This window comes from Haemaphysalis longicornis, unplaced genomic scaffold, assembly GCF_048455015.1.
Source record: "Haemaphysalis longicornis isolate Haplotype H1 unplaced genomic scaffold, Haemaphysalis longicornis Haplotype H1 scaffold_5, whole genome shotgun sequence".
NCBI lineage: Eukaryota > Metazoa > Arthropoda > Arachnida > Ixodida > Ixodidae > Haemaphysalis > Haemaphysalis longicornis.
In genome coordinates, this window is record NW_027526385.1 from 150,277,265 (window position 1) to 150,296,115 (window position 18,851).

The 18,851-nt window shown below is 44.6% G+C and overlaps 1 protein-coding gene across 5 annotated transcripts in view; it reads left to right on the top strand.

The window, feature by feature from the left end:
- Positions 1 to 1,741: 1,741 nt before the first annotated feature.
- LOC144139446 (uncharacterized) overlaps positions 1,742 to 18,851 on the top strand; it is a 37,290-nt gene continuing 20,180 nt past the window's right edge. For 3 of the 5 annotated variants that reach the window (XM_077671779.1, XM_077671781.1, XM_077671782.1), the window contains exons 1-6: positions 1,742 to 1,898; positions 6,959 to 7,033; positions 8,409 to 8,486; positions 11,328 to 11,423; positions 14,756 to 14,815; positions 14,879 to 14,956. In XM_077671779.1, the coding sequence (XP_077527905.1) occupies positions 1,824 to 1,898; positions 6,959 to 7,033; positions 8,409 to 8,486; positions 11,328 to 11,423; positions 14,756 to 14,815; positions 14,879 to 14,956 (462 nt within the window). In that variant the 5' untranslated portion in view covers positions 1,742 to 1,823. The remainder of the gene's footprint in view (positions 1,899 to 6,958; positions 7,034 to 8,408; positions 8,487 to 11,327; positions 11,424 to 14,755; positions 14,816 to 14,878; positions 14,957 to 18,851) is intronic. The other 2 variants (XM_077671780.1, XM_077671784.1) reach the window with 1 other exon arrangement.

Genomic DNA, 18,851 nt, shown 5'->3' on the forward strand with positions numbered 1-18,851 from the left:
GCAGCCTCTTCCGCTTCTTCCGGCCGCCTGCCATAAACAGTGGCTGCGGTGATGTGCTTGAGTTTGTTATCGACGGCTGCAACTGCAAAGGCATCCTGCACTTTGTATTCGGCTGCATCCACGTAGACTACTTCCTCACAATGTTTAAACAGTTTTTCGAGTGCTTTGGCTCTAGCGTTCCTCATTTCCTTGCGATGAATAAAGTGCATATTTTAGGGGCGAAGCTCCTTAAGTCATGGGTCTGTCCATCCCTTGTGTCTCGTGGTACGTGACCGCCGCATGCTTTCGGAGATGTCGCAAAGTGGGCCGCGTTGCACGCGCAAGAACCGGCTGCAACCGGCAGCGCAAACTCGGCACCGGGAGCGCGAGCTTGTCTGTGTTCGCCAACGGAGGCGCGAGCGCACGTGCACTGCGAGGGGGAGATCACGCAAGAGATCACGCCACGAACGCAGGCAGTCGTTCTCGGAAATCGAACGAGACGCAAGGACCTTTGCTCGTTTCCTCTCATCTTGTTCGGGCACAAGTTCGCCCTAAATAAAAGTTCTTTCTTTACCGTTGTGTCCCATCCTACGTGACAAATTGTGGTGGTGCGGGGTAGTCCTCGATGGCGCGGGGTCTTTCACCAGGTCTGGGCCTGGGAGCATTGACTCCGAAAATAAAAGTTGATTTGTACATTGTACGCACACAGTCTTACGTCTTTCTTAATTATGTAATGGGCGAACTTTCACGGGAGAGTTACGGTTACCGATGATCTCCCCCTCTCGAGCTTCGCCCCACTTATCATCATTCATTCCGTGGATATGGCGTGATTTTTTAGGAATGGTGTTAATAGTGAGGTGCTGAAATATCTCTCTAGGGACCGGGTTCTCCTTTTCAAGACTTTTCGAAAATGGGAGTACTGCGGAAGCAGACGGCGATGTCAGGAGAGATGAGAAGGCACCCCGCAAGTTCCGGCCAACTCCATTTATTTAGGGGAGCAACTTTTTGTGTTCCACAAAATGACCCTGGCTGAGGCGGCACTCTGGAACTGCCATTGGAATGGTGGTTAGTTGCTTCCGCTGTGCCATGAGAACGTGTTTGCTCCAAGCGAGCTCGAAACTTGCTCTGAAACTGCACCGGATCATTTACTGATATTCACCCTTATTCGTTATGAAATTTAATGCTATGTCTGGGTGGTCACTCTGACCGTCTGGCTCTGAGGATGTCGATGCAGAAGCCACTCTAATCTAAGAGCTGTTGCTCCCAAAGTGCGCACTTAAAGAAATTTCGGAGAAATTGGGTGGCCCTGGGGTTGTGGCACGGCCAGCATGATGTGAAGAACATCCGTGGCGCCATTTTGAAACAGGCTAAATGCATTACGAGCAGCTGGCTGGGTCTGGCAGAGACAATTTATATTCGCTTTTGTATGAAAAAGTCGTCATTTGCAGAAGTGTAAATATTTCAAGTTGAAAAAAAAAACATTACTCTTTGGCAGTATTTGTAACATACTGAACTATTTGCTGATGATAGGTATTGACTTTTTCTTAAATAATGGAATTGAAATTTTGTGTACGTGAAGCCCGTGAGTACGTTTATAATTTTTATAGTTTTGCATACCTTTGTAGAACTACCGAAACGATTACATTTGGGAATAAATGTATTGTTTTAAGGAACACATAGATGCAGTAATTTAGTTCATATTATTGTATCAGTGTATGGACTTCTGATCCTCTATATTTCGTTATTTTCTTACGCAGATACATTACAAGGAATGCGGCCTTAGAAGGAGATTGGAGTGCCCGCTTTGTGGATACCTGCAAGACCGCAAGGCATTGGCCGATCACATGAGAGATGAGTGCGAAAAGCGGGTGCGGGAGTGCGTTTTCTGTAACGAAGACGTCGAGGCTTGGGAGAAACACGTGAGGCTCATTTATTCTGAAAGGCACATTACAGGCGACTCTGAAGTCAGAAGGGTACTGTTCGCTCATTTAAAAGTCGAGTACATTTTCGCACGAGATAGGCTTCGGGTCCGGTTTATATCACTTCTAAACCATACTTGCGACCTGGAACAATTTTCTCATCTCTTTAGCACATCCTAATTTTACTGTATAAAGTCCCACTAAAAAGAAAAATCTCTGGCACTCTAGCGACAAGGAAAATTCTATAAATACTCGCTGGCCCAGGTGATAGAACATTACCTAAACACCCATACGCTGAAGTGATTTTTGTGGTGACAAGTAACCTTTCAAAAACAATTTTGAGCTTCAGGGACGTGGTGTAAGGTGCCCGGAACCCAAAATAAATGCTGGCAGGTATGACAGTAAGTCACTGTGCCCCACTTAATCTTCTCATAAGGTTAGAGAACTAACATTTTTTCAAACATGATTCAAACTTTTGGTATGCCGGATTTTATTATGCCTTTTGGGGTGCCAGATTTACTGAGGGCGTGTCTTTGTAACGGATTGCATATTTACAGCCTCAAGAGGCTGTATTGTTGAAAAAATGGTGACCTAGTTAAAATAGATTGTAGCGTTATTTAACAGGAGATAACCAGGAGTATTCCATCACCGGTAATAATGTGAGAGCAGACCATAGAATTGAACTTTCCTGCAACATTTCAGCTTGGACAATCGTCCTATCTCGAAAATTGTTTTAGTTACTGTGCTCAATAGTTTGGCTTGTGCTTGAATACAAAAACCATGGCACATGAAAAAGTGTACCTAAATAATCCGTAGGATTATTTGAATATACAGCCGGCTCCCGTTACGACATACTCGAATGAAAAATCAAATCTTGTTCGCCTTACCAGCCTCATCTTAACAGAAGTGCCCCTAGAAAAAGGTTGCAAACATTGCCAGATGTACCCAAATATCAAATACTTCAAGAAGGTTGAGTTACTAGACTAACAATGAGGAAAAAATAACAAAAGAAACAATTTACCGGTGGCACGGTAGGTCACGCTGGCACATGCTGGCGGGCTCCTAATGAGAGACGGCATTGGTAAGGAGTTTCTGTTCACAAATAGGACAGTTCCGTACGTTGCGTTCTTTTTTAGCGAGAGATACAATGGCCGTATTCTGGCCGTTTCGCTGTGACCGGAGGCCGCACCTCAGTTCCCTAACTCGCAGTGGTTTCTAGGGAACCTGCGGCGGCTAGGGAACCTAGCAATTCCCTAGCCGCCGCAGCTGGCAGCGCCGCTCGCCGCGCCAAGAAGTAAAAAAATAAAAATATCAAAACATAAAAAAATAAAAATATAAATCAAAAATAACAAAATAGAAGTCGTATATATACAAGGGGCGTCCTGGGGGGTGGGGGGGGGGCAGAGTCATCAACAGGCTTCGTCGTCGGAACGAAGTAACCGTACAGAGAAGCAAGCTAAACATCAACATTATCCGTACAGGTGCCGTCATAAGTAATTGGAGCACGGGAGCTGTGGCCGAACCGCAACGGAGCTCTGTGTAACTGCACCAGCGGTAAACGAAAGGACGAGAACACGCATGCGTGCCTCCCGACGGCGATAGCCCAACTATACCTCTGAAACCACTTTTTAGACCTGGCTTCAAGAATTGTTCATAGCATACAGGTCTTGGCGCGGGCGGTGATAGCGTACACACTTAAAAATATTTTAAAGACGAACTCACTGTAAATTCCTGTGATAGCGCACCGCTTATCCGGCAGCTCGCATTTGCTGGCCGCGCGCCCGGACGCTCCGGACGCTCGGACGCCCGGACGCTCCGGATGCGCCCCTGCTATCAGCGCCGTCGCCGAGACCAGTAGGCTGCGAAGAATGCTCGAAGCCAAGTTAAAAAGCTGGTTTGAGAGGTATAGATGGGCTGTCGCCATCGGCAGGCGCGCATGCGTGTTTTTGTCCTTTTATTTACCGCCGGTGCAGCGACACGGCGCTCCGATAGGGTTCGGCCACCGCTCCCATGCTCCATTACTTATGATGGCGCCTGTACCTCTCGCTACGCACGCCCAGGCATAACTGAGTTAGGGCACAGGCAATTTTGAATTTTTATCCTCTCCTTGCTCATGTCTTTGCGAGCCCAATGTGCACGTTACAAGCAACAATACGTGTCGGTGTTTCCTTCTTTAAACCGAATCTTTTTTCTTTGGTTTCCCGCGGGCACTGCCGGTGGAGGGTTGCGGAGGTGACTGCTTTATCCGGCTTTTTTTGTTTCTTGCTTCTAGGTCCTATTCCTCGGCGTGGGGACGCGCCGGTTCACTGCGCGTCGTTGCCACATTTTCCTTTTTTTTTTTTTTTTTTTGAACAGCAGAGCTGTTTAAGCTCTTGGCTGTGGTGTAATATTCAGAAAAAAAAATACCGAGAAAATGCCGAGCGCACGTGCGTCTCGTGAGGAGCGCCGTAAAAATACCAGATAGTGTAGAGCACAAAATGCTACAAGTACTAAGCCGGAACTCGCCCACAGCGCCTTGTTGACCCGACTTAGAATTAAGGTGGGAAGTAGGGCTAGGTAGCAGATAGTCCTGTGTTTTTCTTACTCGTGTGGTCCATCTTTTGCGCCAGTAAAATGTACCAACTTAGAAGACAACGACGAACCGATTAGCGAATACCGCGAGTGCTCGAGCAAATATGGGGCCCCAATTAATCATCCCTTGATCTGCCGTGATTTGGGTCTTCCATACCGCTGCCGCGTAAGATGTTTCACCACCACTTGGTCATGGTAGTAGGTTTGGACCTGATTTCTCCGCTTTACGATAACGGTTGTTACCGCAGATATACTTGGGTCAGGCGCTTAAGATCGTCTCTCAATGCGACTCCGTTCGCAATGCTCACCAGCGACGTATAGACTACGGAGGCGACCTAGATGAGCGCTAACACATTCAAAAACTAATGGACCTCTACGAAAAGATGCACGACTCCCTCAAACATATGACGTTCAATGATAACGAACAGTTCTGCGGCAGCTTTGGCATGCGGAACGAGAGTCACTACGTGGAGATTCTTAGACGCGGAGTCAGTAGTCCCTGCATCTTGTAGAAACGGGGCCCCTATGAGAAGCGGGTCAACCCATTCAAAGCCTTGATTGCCTTATGCTCGACTCCAACATGGACATTGAGGTAATTCCCGATCAGGATGCCTGTTCAACGTACGTCGTCGATTACGTGAACAAAGCCCACCGCGGAATGTCTAACCTACATAAGGCCGTGGCGAGATATTTGAGTGCGGGGGACATGGGTTACCCAGAAGCACTCAAGGCGCTCGATTTAAACATGCTAAAGGCGGTCGATATGTCGGCCGAGGAAGCCACGTGATTTCTCCTCCGTTTGCACATGTCCGAAAAGAGTCGGGGAGTCGTGTACATTCTTTCGTACTCCCGTGAGGGCCGCGTTCGAGGCCGCAAGAGCAAGGAGCTCGAAGAGCTTCCTCCTAGGTAAGGCCGCCAGCTATGCTGTTTCTCCAGCCTTGCACCTAGAAGACAAGCTGCGATAATTTTTTTCTTTTCTCTTCGTCCGCGTGGATTCCCCGCCAAGCATCTGCGGTGGCGGCCACTGCGAAAGTGCGTCCTAGCAGAAGGCTGCGTGTGAGCCGCTTCGTGTTAAGCGGATTTTTTCCCAGTTAGTGTGTAAACCAAACAAACGATCGCATTTTTTCAGAATATCTCAGAGCGCCTAATAAAGGAACCCTACAACACTTGCCATCGACTACTAGGAATGTATTTTGGGATAAAGTCTATTGTCCCAGAAATCTCCTCCCGCAAGAATTATGAAAATCCGTTCACAATTAACGAAACTACGCGCGATGAGAAATCGCGCATAATCGTTCCCTCTCGACTCGACCGCGGACAACGCGACGGCAGCTGCGCGCTCTCTCCCGGAGAGGGAGGGGGGGGGGGGGGGGGCGGCGGCTCGCGGCGTTCTCTTCGGCGGCCTTCAATATATCAGATGCCGGGTAGTTTTCTTCTTTTCTCCGCAACGCGGAGGGGGCTATTTCCGGTCTGGTGCCACAAAAAAGTCTGGTGCCTGCTCGCAAGTGCGCGCTCGGGCTGGTAGGGCGTTTTTGAAGCAATAAACGTTTGTAGTCGAGTGGTCCCGTTGAAAGGGAAGTATTGAGCTCATCACTCAAACTCCGCGCGGACTCAAAATACAAAAAAAACGGCAAAACTGTGCCTACAGGTTCAGGCAAACAAGAGGTTCGGACACAGCGGTGGCGACGACGGAAATGGGAGAATCTAGCCGCGAAGTTGACCAGTGACAGCCGATAGGGCAGACATGGCCTATGTGACGTCCCTTAGGCCACGCCAGGGGTTGCATAATGAGGACAACTGAAGAGAGAGCGGTTGGTTTTTCCGCGTCTTTCACATCGATTTGCGCGCTCACCGCTTCACGTGCACGTGTAATATTTGGCCCAGGTATTCCTGGCAGTGTAATCTAAACGTCGCGCAGCTTTACTTGCGCTGCTCAAAGAGTGTTGCAGGGTCCCTTTAACCGAGTTTGCCTTCACAGGAGTCTGCTGTAATTTATTACCAAAATTTGTGTTGGCTAAAATGATTTAGGTCGTATGTTGAAACTGCATGGTAATGACAAATTTAAGCGATAATTTTTGCCACCATTTATTTAGCACAGCTGAAGTTGAAGGTTAGAGTTAATAGTTTATTACGAAATCTAAAGCTGACTTTCGTTTGCCTAGATAGTATACACGTGAGAAATATCAATCGTCAGTCTCACTGGCAAAATTCATCCTGACATTTTCGCCTCCAATTTTCAGTTTAACATGAGGTATAAAATCTTCACAGTGAGGGTGCAGCGGTAACCGAAATTTTTTTAAAGTGTTTGTTTTATTCAATTTGATACGTCAAAGTTCACTGTAAAAGTGTGCATAAAATTTCTCAACTGTAAAATGCAGGTCTTTCTATGCATCCTCCCTTGCATCAACTGCCATCACGAAGAACTGGTTATTTGTTTTGACATACGTGCTCTAACATTCGAAATGGTGCCTAACCTTTGTGGTTTGCAGAAACACGAGGCTGAGTGCCGCCAGCGGCCGGGCTCATGCCAGCATTGTCACAAAGAGTTTAAAACGATTGCTGAGGTAAGCCCACTGTCCTTGCGCAATTTTTATTCACTGGGTCAAGGGGTTGTAAATGTGAAAAAAAAGGGCTCAATATTGCAATATTCGATTCACTACAAATCGAGGAGCACAATACAAACTATGCATGCATTTGAAAATTTCAAACCTTATACTTGATAAATGTTCTTGGAAAGCGGTTAGTTGTCTGAAAGACCAATGAAATAGATCTCCGGAAAAGAAACAAGGGAATTGGCCACCGAATGTATTGTATTTTGGCTGTGTAGGAATACTGCCAAAATCTGCCAGTTTTTTCCGGCAGCGTTAACAAGCGTACTGACACAATACGCGAGCTGTGTGCAGATAAAGAGGAAAACGACGGTGGTTTAAAAAGTTTTTTAGTGAAACCAGGATGATGGAGATGGAGTGAGAAAGTGAAGGGACGGTGCTCGTCCAACTACTGAAGCATAATATTCGGGAAGGGAAGGCAAATGAACAAGAAAGACAAAAAAGGGCAATAAATGTTACTGTGTTTGGATTAGCAGGAAGGCAGACGAGGAAAGGGCAAGCCTGGTAGCTGCAGACAGATAATCAAGAATTTTGCATGTAAGCCATCGCTTTTTGGTGGGTAGAGGCAGTTGTCTCGCTATCGCGTGCCTGCTCAGTCCGCAATGTAGAAGACTTCCTTCAATGCATGTGCAATGTCTTATTTGCATTCGAATAACTTCTCAGTGGCCTGAAAGTTCGGCTTATAGCTATTCCTAAGTACCGTAGTATGATGAAATATGTGAAATGGGGTGTTTAAATGATACTTCAAAATAGCCCATTTAAATACAGTGCCCTGTTTGCCTAGTGCATGTTCGGCCACTTCTAAAGGTAGTGGTATAAACCGCGCCTCTTGCGCACGTAATGTAGCAGTTTGCACGCTTAACTTAACAAAAGTGTTTCTTCTCTCCATGCCCGCATCTGTCGCGCTTGTTCTACTCAAAAATGCCACTGTCGTTTTACGCTAGTATTGCACTTTGAAAGGTTTTCTGCAAAGCAAAGCGGCTTCGGACATTCAAAATCTAGGTATTTTCTGATGATGGTGCTGTTCGTGCTGGTATGTATAAGAGGAGCAGTCCGCATGCACTTCATTATTTCTGGAATGAAAAAAATTCGAATCAAAACACCGGGAGATGCACTCTCTACATTTGGACTCATTTACTCTTCTTGTGAATACAAGTAGTACTTCCAGGATGTGATGAGGCTGTTGTGCCTAATACTACAGCAAGCTTAACATAGTGCTTTTTTTTACATTTCGTGTAACATTTTAGGACGTTATCTAGTTTGAGGGATGTGGCATAACTGTATTTTGAACTTTTTTGGTTGAAGTGACAATTCTTTGTTTTGCTTTCAGCTTGAAGATGTGCATTACCCTCAGTGTTGCCAGATACCTGTCGACTGTTCGTTTAAGTCACTTGGATGTGGCTTTGTGGTGAGCTAGTTTTAAATATACTATTTTTGCCTCGTGGGATCACACCAAGTTGCTAGTTTACTTTTTTGGGTTATGTTGGTTCTTTGTGGACAATTCTGGTACATAGAGAATTTTCAATTATTTTGCCTGTTTGTCACAGCTTGAGGCGAAAATGTTTTGAACATTTCATTAAAGTAAACACAAGTGATTACACTCAGAGTCAGGTAGTGTCACTTAGATATTTCTGGTTGCTTTGTCTTATTTAGTCTAGCCGCCAATTTGTGCTCAAGAAATGTATGTTCAGCTTGGGGCTGTTTACGCGGCTGCAGCTCAACAAGCGTGTCATTTTTTCTTACACAACATGAAACAGGGGGAGAGTCAACGTGCAAGGCTCTTTAAAGGGGTACTGACACCACACTTTTGTTTTCTCTCTTTATCGATGTCTCGTGGTCTGTTAATCCCAAAACAGATCCTAAATACTTGAGTGCGCAATTATTGGCATTTAATGGCCTAAAAATCATCAGTTTTGGTTTCGATGACTACGAGCGCGGATTGTCTATTATTGCGGCGAATATTTGATAATCACTTTTAATAAAAGTTTATATGGCGACTTCTATTGCGAGTCTAGGTGGCATTGTGAAATTATCAGCTCTGTTCCCGCTCGTTAAACTTTGTTTTTGGCCAAAGTGCCGTTTGTGCGAGTGGTTCAACCTGCAGCTCTGTTATGTGCACCAGTTCGTGAGCACCATGAGCACTTCGTCGCAGCTCACAGGACCATGCGTGTGAAGTAACATCATGCGTTTCTGCCATACATTGGAGACAATCCATTTAGCAACCCACGCCGCTCCTCATGCGGTTCAATTGGTGCGATAAATGAGATCAAAGGAAAGTACATTCGATGTGTCGCAGGCCATTCATTCATGCATCAGCCAGAGTATTCACTTTTGTAAAGGAAGCAATCTGTGAATTAATACATCAAGAATTGGTGACAGTGTTCCTTTCAGCATGGGACAGCAGCAACATTGTGAACACGTAAAGCAGGTTTAAATCTCCAAAACTGTTATTATACTTTGTAAAGTCTACAACATGCTCCAGGCCGTGAACTTCTCTAATTGCCATAGAACTACGCAGAGGGAAAAAATAAAAATACACGCTAAACAGCTAGTGCCATTTTTGCTGATAATTTAGTCTTTTGTTCATAGAGCTGAAAATTTCCTCTAGCATATGTTTAGTTAACAATCAAACGCGAGTACCATACCACCTCCTCTATTTTGAGTAGTTGATGCATCATCTCAGTCAGTGCGGAATACTGTATTCGGGTGGGAAATGTTGGGCAGATGTACAGAAATCATCCAGCCACGTTGTTGTGAAGCATATGATGTAAAAAAGACCCGAATCCGTGCCTGCTGCAGTAAAAGCTGGTTAATTCGAACTCGAAGTGGATCACAAAACCGTTTAAATCACCGGAGTTTAAATTAGCGGGCGGACGCTAGATGAATGAACGTCGCGCCACGCTGTGCGGGCAGAACATAAAAAAGCCACCTCTGGAATTGCTATCGCAAACTAGGCGCTACTACACATTTGATGCGCACGCCACGTGATCGCAGGCCCATACCAGCGACCGCGGTACAAGGACGACCCGCAACGCATGCGCCGGTGCACTGGCATCGGCGGCGTGGCACCCGCTGCCGAAGCGGAATAAGCTGCCAGAGCAGCGTATTGCACAGCCTTCGCTGTTGTATTTTGTTTCGTTGTTTTGTTTTGTATCTCTAGTAAATTCGGTATGTTTGGATTTGCAACACATTGTAATTACTGTAGGCCCACTTCTTCCTCAAGGAGCGAAGGAAACCAGCAGATACCAGTACGAAACAACTGTTCTGAATATCGACGAAATAACTGTTCTGAATATCTGAATATGGGGAGTCGTCATCCACTGAAATACACTAATTCCTCGGTAACTCGAACTAAGATATTGCCACATCGGTCAAGTCTACACTTTCCCTCGCCGTCCATTTGCCTCCCATAGGCGTAATGTATTTGCCCCCTTTATCTCGAAATGTTTTTTCGGAGGATCACGGATATCTGGAAATGTTGCAGAAAGGACACAAGGCAAAGTCCACTGAGACAGCTGGTAAATTGTCTATTCCAACGTTTAGCCCACACTCCTGCACCGAGTACAGTTGTGAAAGGCAAATCTGCGCGGAGAATGCCCTGTACGAGGCCGAAGTACCTTTTAGCGAAATGGTGTCCGAAACCTACATGGTTGGCGACGATGCAGCTGAATATGCGGGTGACAAGGAGCTTCGAGAAGTGCCTACAACGGACGAAGCAACAAAGCTGCACCTACTTCGCAACAAGATACAATTTAGGGGGGGGGGGGGGGGTGACCAAGAATTTCTGATCTATTGAATCGCTCGAGAACTCTTTCTGGGACCATATGCAAATGCGATAGAGGCCAGCAATAAAGAGCTTTTCCTTAGCAATAATAAAAATTAGCTTTTTCGGCCAACTTTTTTGCCTTTACTACGAATGCTTTCCTGCGCAAGGAAACTTTTGTTATCAGCATGCACGACGTCTGATTTCTTTGACCTGTCAACAAATTTTCAAGCAACAAACAATACCTGGAGCTTTTACTGTACTAACTGTGAGTCTGAAAAAACGTACTTGCTTTTGGTTATTCTTATAATACCTACTCAGTGTTCACAAAATACACCATATTTCTTACTGGTTGTCTTTTTGTGTGAAAACGTTTTAAGCTTTAGTGTTCATCTGGTTTTTATGCCTGTCCAAGCGTGCCAAGGCTCAAGACGAGAGTTTGGGTAAGTTGTCTTGGAAGTAACTGCAGGTATTATTTCTTTGCAGACCAGACGTAAGGATATGGCCCTTCACGAGTTGGGCAGCCTTCAACATAATGCAATACTTGTTCAAGAAATTGATCGTCTTAAAGAACAAAACAAAGTAAGTTCAAAAGTGCCTATTGAAAAGTGGCAGACGTATTTAAAATCACTATCACGTGTGCTGTGTTGCATTAGGTGCCATTTTGCGTTGGTGGTTTTAGTCAGATTACAATGAGAAATAAAGCGGTGGCGAGAAAGCAACTTCAGAAAGCCTAATAAAATGGGCGGCGATAAGTGATCGGAAGAGAGAATAACACCGAGAAAGTACAAAAAATAAAATCAGCCAGCTCGTTAAACACAAAACAACAGAAGTGCCGCATGATATCCTAGCAGAAGGCAATTATCGAAACAATAGGGGTTACTGAAGTCATTAAGAGCAATGTGAAAAAAACGGGGCAGGACATAGGTGTAGGGCAGTAAATTCAATACCCCTTAAGAAAAATAGCACATTCTCTGACTATCAGAGATGTGGATCAGCATTAATAATCGGTAGGCCAGAGCACCCCCACTACGGGGCCATTTGTTGCCTTGTGCACCAATGTGCCCAGCGTTTTCACCCGTTTAACTAAATTTCCAGCTGTCGGAACAAGCAGACTGGCCCGTTAGAGACACTTTGCACCACAAGCTCACTTTGAAGGTGGTTAAACCTCAGAGAACTTGCAGGAGGCCTGTTATTAATGCGGTTTGCCTGGGTCAAACGCTACTCAGTCAGCACTCGCAGGTGTGCGGCCGAATCTGGGTACGATAGAGCCCAGGGTCACCCGGGTGCCGGCTGTAGTATCACCTTAAGGCTCCGAGGATATTAATAAAAGCCAACTGGGAAGAATAATGCTTAGCTGCTTCGCTAAATCCGGTTTAATAAAACAGATGTCACCGGCAAAGCAAAATACAAAATTAATCGTAACTCTTTTTTGCTTTACTGGTAGAACGTCTGAGAAACATTTACGAGAACGCTGTGGCTGTAGGAAAGAAACCTTGACTCGCCCTTTAAGTGTGTTCTAACATGGTTTTACAGTATTGGTATATTCAGTTCAAAGATAGGGCTTTGGTCTTCTACAAAAAACGTTATCCCAGGCGTAAAACGTCTGTGAAAACTGTGCTGACGGAACTAGAAAATTCTCAGATGTCAAAATCGGAGTGTATTAAGCTGTTAATGCGTTTGGACCAAATACTCGAGTAAAATTGATTGACTCGGGGCGAGGCGCACTTTCTCTGTTGCTGGATCGTTTTTTTATTGCGTGGTATCGTTCCTGAAGGAAAGCGCAAATACTCCTTGTATTTGGTAGTCAGTCACCCCTGCGACCTTAGGCATACTTTAAGAGCGGCGCAGCCACTAAGATTGTCATGGTTGTTACGGGGATGGGTATAACATGCCTACTTGGGGCAAACTCATTTAAAGGAGATCAAACATTACATTGCGTACCAATGCTGTGGCGTCAGATGAACGAAACATTGCGGCGAAATTATGCCTATACTGATTGTCGGTAGCTTTGCTGCAGTGATTCTCTGCCAGAGTTGGTGCAGGATTCTGACATTTTAGGGTTCTGCAAATAGAAATTTGGTCTGCTCGAGACCGATGTATACTAATTTTTGACAGTAAGTCCAAATTGTTACCTAATATTCACACTGTATAATTGCTTTCTGCGCCACGAGAGCACATGTTCATTACCTCTGCTCTGTCCTTGCTGCTGGTGGCTGAATTGATTAAGCTTAGAATTGAAAAAGGAATTAATTGGCTAGGCCAAGGCAAGACATCAGTCGGTTTTCATGCCCATTTCATTAGAATTAGCTGCTTATAGGGTTTCAGTAAAACGCGAGTGTTACGCATGCACACATTTGCAGTCTTCATCGTAGATCAGCGCTTGCGAGGACCATCAAGTATGACCGAAAAAACAGGAGAGGTTTGATCACTGCGATGGTGTCTCTGAAGCAGACATTACAGATGACCCTTGCTTAGATACCTCTGTTGTGCTTGCTTACTGCAGGAATTCTTTGCTCTAAAACCTGTGCTGTGCGTCTCTACTACAGAATTGTCTTTACAAATTGCTTGCTTCACTACAGACATTGTTGTGAATTTGGTTGGGCATTTTTACATATGCTGGCAGCAACTCACACTGGGTGCCTGTTTCTGGCAGAAAAGGCTCAGAAATTTTGTATAGTGGAGACAGTTGGATTTATTTTAATGGGTTTCTGAATGGAGTGCAATACAATGCTATGAGACGTTCCCGTTCGATGCTGCAGTCTATATAGCGCAAGCTGCGGTGGCCCAGTGGCTAAGCGTTGTTGTCTTTGATCTCAAGAATACGGGTATGAAGCGGGCTGCCGTGGCTGTTTTTATGCTTGAGCAAAAAATGGCAGCGCCAATGTGTTGACCCACGGTTCTCCAACTTAACATACCCGTTTACGATAGTGTTGCCCGTAGCTCAAGTGTTGCAGTTTTAAAGAACAATCACAAGGATGTACAGCAAATAGTTTAATATATGAGTAATTTGACACAGCCACATATTGGTGTTGTGAAATTGTTCAGGACTCTGTCCTTGCTCATGTTTCTCAAACCGAATTTTATGACACTGTTATTTGGGGGCCAATATGCATTGTTTCGGGAATCTGCTAACGCAATGTGTTACAGGCCTTGTAAATATCCGCCTGCCTAACCGGTAGGCGCTGCCATGCTGGAGGATAGTATCATATGCAATTACTCCAAATGCTGTTGTGCAGCATTCAAAGAAAATGTTAAAGGCTGCAACTTAAGAAAACCAACCCGCACTATGACCTTCTAGTGTTTTTAAGTACAATGTGCTCTCGCAAAGAAGGGCTTGCTGTCATTTAGGTTATATCCGGTACTTATCATGTCCTATGGTCAAGTTCTTGTGCCAATGACCTGTGTTCCAGTATGTCTGCTACAATGGTAGTACATCCCTTGGAAGGGAGCAGTAGGAAAACAGAAAATAGCATCACTGTAAGGAATGATGCAGCAACTGAGTCTTACAGCGGTTGCTGGGGTACGTTGCTTATAACGTACTTTGACGTGCTTTTGTGCCAGAAGATGCTCGTTCCTGCTACCTGAGCGCCATTGTTTGTCACACACGATGCAGGAAAACGGCATGTCGTTTGGCTCATGAGGCTTTTTGGCAGGGCGAATCGCGACGCATTGTTCGGAATTGCTCATTCAGCGGCAGCTGTTTTTCTAGCATACGTTTGCCGCAGTTGATCTAGTTCCCGAAAAAATTGTACGCACTACATTCCGGTAGTCGTACGTTATTTATTGTATTCACCGTTATAGCGAAAGCTTAGCACTTTGACACTGCCGCGCTTGTGGCACGATTTCGTTCGTTATCTAAGTACTTCCCGACCTACTTTCGGCTTCTCAAAAAATTGTGCCCGGGGTTTCAGATGCTTCGAGAATGCTTGGAAGAGCAAAAGGAGAAGTACAAAAAGAGCATGGAGTTTTCGGTGAGCGTGTTTTCCTACAAACCTTTTGGTTGACGGCACCTGACGTCGTTTTTGATTTTGCAGACCCAATTGGAAAACAAGACAAACAGTGCCCTGAGTAATCAGACCGAGTTTGACAGACGCATTAGGGCTTTGGAGGATGTGAGTATGAAATTAAAAGTGCTGTTGGCTCCCAGCCTATATTAGGTTACTTTTTACTTCTTCTTCTAGATGTGGCAAATAAACGTACCGTATAAGTAAATTTACACATGTTTTTTAACATCTTCGCAGTTGGCTCTCACTCTAGGTTTTCCTGCTCAAATTCAGGTAGATCAAAGCAAGGCCCTGATGCTTTGCTATTAGCTGAAATATAAATAGCATTCATTGTAATTTCTCTGTATCTGTGTATATTATCAATTGTGCATGTCACACTGCTACAAAAAAGGGGGCAGTAAAGAAGGAAATACGCCAGTATTTGCCTCTGGGTTTTTGCTTTAAATCCCACAGCTAGCACGGGCAACTGAACCAGGGTGGTCTGAATGGGGTGCTGAGGCTATCCTCACCATTATACATTGGTGCTGCAGTGCTTGCCATGGCCATTCCGACAAAACCCTTTCTACTGTGGTGTTATAATGACACGCCAAATACAAAAAATTGACGTTCATAAAAATTTGTTGTTGCTAATAGGCCAGCTTTGCGATAGAAATATAGAAGTACGAGCGTATTCTTGCCATAACTTGTAACTTGCATGTTTGCATGTGAGGAACTGGAAATCAAAAACTGGTATCTCCCACCCGAATGGGTTTGTGAAAACATTTGGCTCTGGTTAGCTACCACCTTCTAGTAAGCTGCGATTTGCTGTACACGAACTAATGAGGAGAAACTTTCCTGCTATCATGCAGCGCACCCGTTGGTGAAGCCACGCTATTCATTGACTTCTCTCTTGCATGCAGCGTGTGTCTCGCAGTTTCCTAGTCATGTTACCAAAACGTTTGTTGTTAATTGAGCATGGGACCTAAATTCTTGCATCAGAGCACAGTTTGGCCTTCGACCAGTAGCTGCAGCTTGGAAATAACCTAAGTGCTGGTGAACGGTAGTGTCTTACAAGTTATTGACAAGTGGCTCAAGCACCTTTTTTAGAGCCTAACGGGATTTCAGACGTGTCAGGCGGGCTCTAGCAAATGCACTACTGATGCCCTTGTAACCTTCGAGGATAACCCACGTGATGCCTTCGTGCATAAAGAACACTCTGGGATCATTTTTCTTGATCTAGAAAAGAACAACACCACTTGGGGTTGCGGCATTCTACTCGAACTTTCCTCATGCTGGATCTTGGGCAATATGGTAAATGTCATGAAAGACTATCTAACCCACAGGAGATTCCGAGTGAGAATTGCCCACGTGTTACCACGCGCGTTCACCCAAGAAAATGGCGTGTCTCAGGGAGGTGTCTTGAGTTCACGTTTCATTGTCAAACTGGATTCTTTAAAGTACATGTTACGTCGCTCTCTCTTTTACTGTATGTGTGGATGATGTTCAGATTAGTTTTAAATATGGCAATATGACAATTTGTGACAGACAAATTTAACTTGGAGTGAACAGGTTCTCAGGTTGTGCAAATGGGAATGGTTTTAAATTTATCTGTAGTAACAAAACTGCTACCTGGTTTTTACTAAGCTATGAGGCATGCGCGCAGGCCTATGTGTGACTCTTGAAGGAAAGCCCGTCCGCGTAAAAAAAGAGCACCAATTTTTGGGTGTGCTGCTTGATGAAAAATTATTGTTTAGTTCTCACATAAGACGACAAATATTTAGTGATTTGATGCATTTTATTTGTGAAGATTCTGGCACGTCGTCATATTGAAGAGACAGAACGGGCTTTCTGAAACTTTTCAACAGCCCCGTCAGATCGAGGCTTGATTATGGTAGCCCAGTGTGGAAGCCCTGCCCATCAACTGCTCTGAAACTACCTGATCCTGTTTACCATTTCGGTCTGCAATTGGTTATAGGTGCTTTCCGTACGAGCCAGATAAGAAGCATGTATGTGGAATCTGACATGTGGTCATTGGAAGTCAGTGTGGCTACACAGCCCTGCAATATGCTGTAAAAACCACCTCAGTCGTAAAGAACCGGTCAAACACCTTACTACATTACACAACCACTGTAACGTGGTCTGTAAAACTGCCTTCACTTCCACAGCCCTATGCAATAACCATAAACACTTTAGAGCACAACTTGGACGTTTCTTTCGAAGACGCCAAAAAAACCTGTTTAGTTGATGTTATGGCCCTTGGAAGCAATCGCTCGTAGTACGTCACTTGTCTTTTGCAAGCATGAACAAAAACAGCACCTAGTCCATTGATTCACCAGCACTTTTTAGGTCTTCAGAATAAATGTCAATGTGCAGTGTTCTACAAAGATGCGTCCAAAACAAACTCTACGATGTCATGTGCCATATTCGAACCGAACCTCTCCTCCTTTAAAATCCGAAACCCTAACAGCGGCATTTTCATTGGTGATGCCCAACGTATGGCGGTGGCTGCAGAACACATAACACAAAACAAAATATATTGTCTGGTCATACACATGTATTCTCTGTGTATTGATAGCCTTGTCGTTAGCGAAGAGACATAAGAAAGCAGTGTTGAACTTGCTCATAAACGCTATCATGTAAGCATAATTAATCGAGCTCAAAATCAGTCTGCTGGGTTCCTCGTCATTGTGGAATAACCGGGAATAAGGCTGCTGATAGGCAGGCTGCTGCTGCTTTTCGTAGAAATGTGGACATTATGTCTGTGCCTTGCTGTGTCCTGATATGGACCTTTAAAAGAAAACCCCGGCAATGCTGGCAGAACCACTGAAACACACAAATCCAAAAAAACTTCATGCAAATAAATCACAAATAGGCACACACATAACAGAAAAACTACACAGGTTTGGATATGTTGCTCTTTGTGGTTTAAGGATAGGGCACACATATGACGCACACGATACCTTTGGAATGGAACACCACGACCAACATGTGATAAATGTGGAGGAGATCTCTCTACTCAATATACTAGTTGAATGCAAGTCACTCGAAACACAGACAGAGACATTTGGCCAATATATACACAACGCATACTACTACACCCGCCGCATTTTGTCTCGGATGAAGGAATATTCAAATGCAAAAAGTTTTTGACTACTTGGCGTAGGTTGAATTTTAAGAAAATTCCTTCTCACAGATAAGCACAGCTTGTACAAGAGTAATAAGAACTGTGCTGAGGTTCTATTCAGTGACACTCAGGGGCCTCATGTTTTTTGCTAGGCAGAAACTCTCCGCGAGGCACACTGATTTTAAACCGGAATCTTTTTCTCCGCTTTCGACTAAGTTTATTCAGTTTTTTTGGATGCATCCAGGGCCCTATAGACCAATTTTAAATAGCCATCTTTTAACGAAAACATACAGCATATAACTGACGTGCGACACAACGGACATTTTTTGGTTTGGTTTTGGCCTCGAAGCCTTTGCGCCAATTAACATCATCATTATCATCAAGCACATAGGTCCGAAGTTTCTTAGAACAGGACAGGGCTGTATCGTGTTCCATAGCGCTTTTGCGTAGCTACCGTTCACGTGTCTCATTTGTGTGAAGCAAACCTGCCTGGTTAGCTTAGCCATCTCAGTAAATGTGCTATGAATATGCAATAAAAGTGCGGCGCAAAATGAGCAACGCAAAAAATATCGATATAAATGCGCAATGCAAAATTGACGTGCAATAAACGCTGCTGTGCGCCAAGTACTGGTGAATCACAACAAGCACATACTGAAGTTAAATTGGTGTGAACGTGTCATTGGCTTGTGTCTGCGACCTAGCTAAAAAGACATTGGAACTGATTTTTAAAGAGGTATTTAACCTGCACGTGGATATCGGCAAAAATCCACGGTCTTAATTTCGCTAGAAAATGTACGAACACCGCGGAATTAACTCACCGATGCAGTCAAAGCCAATATTGCGGGTGTAGTTTGATGCAATTTTCTTGTAATCTGTCAGCATCGCAATGCTGCTGTAGAA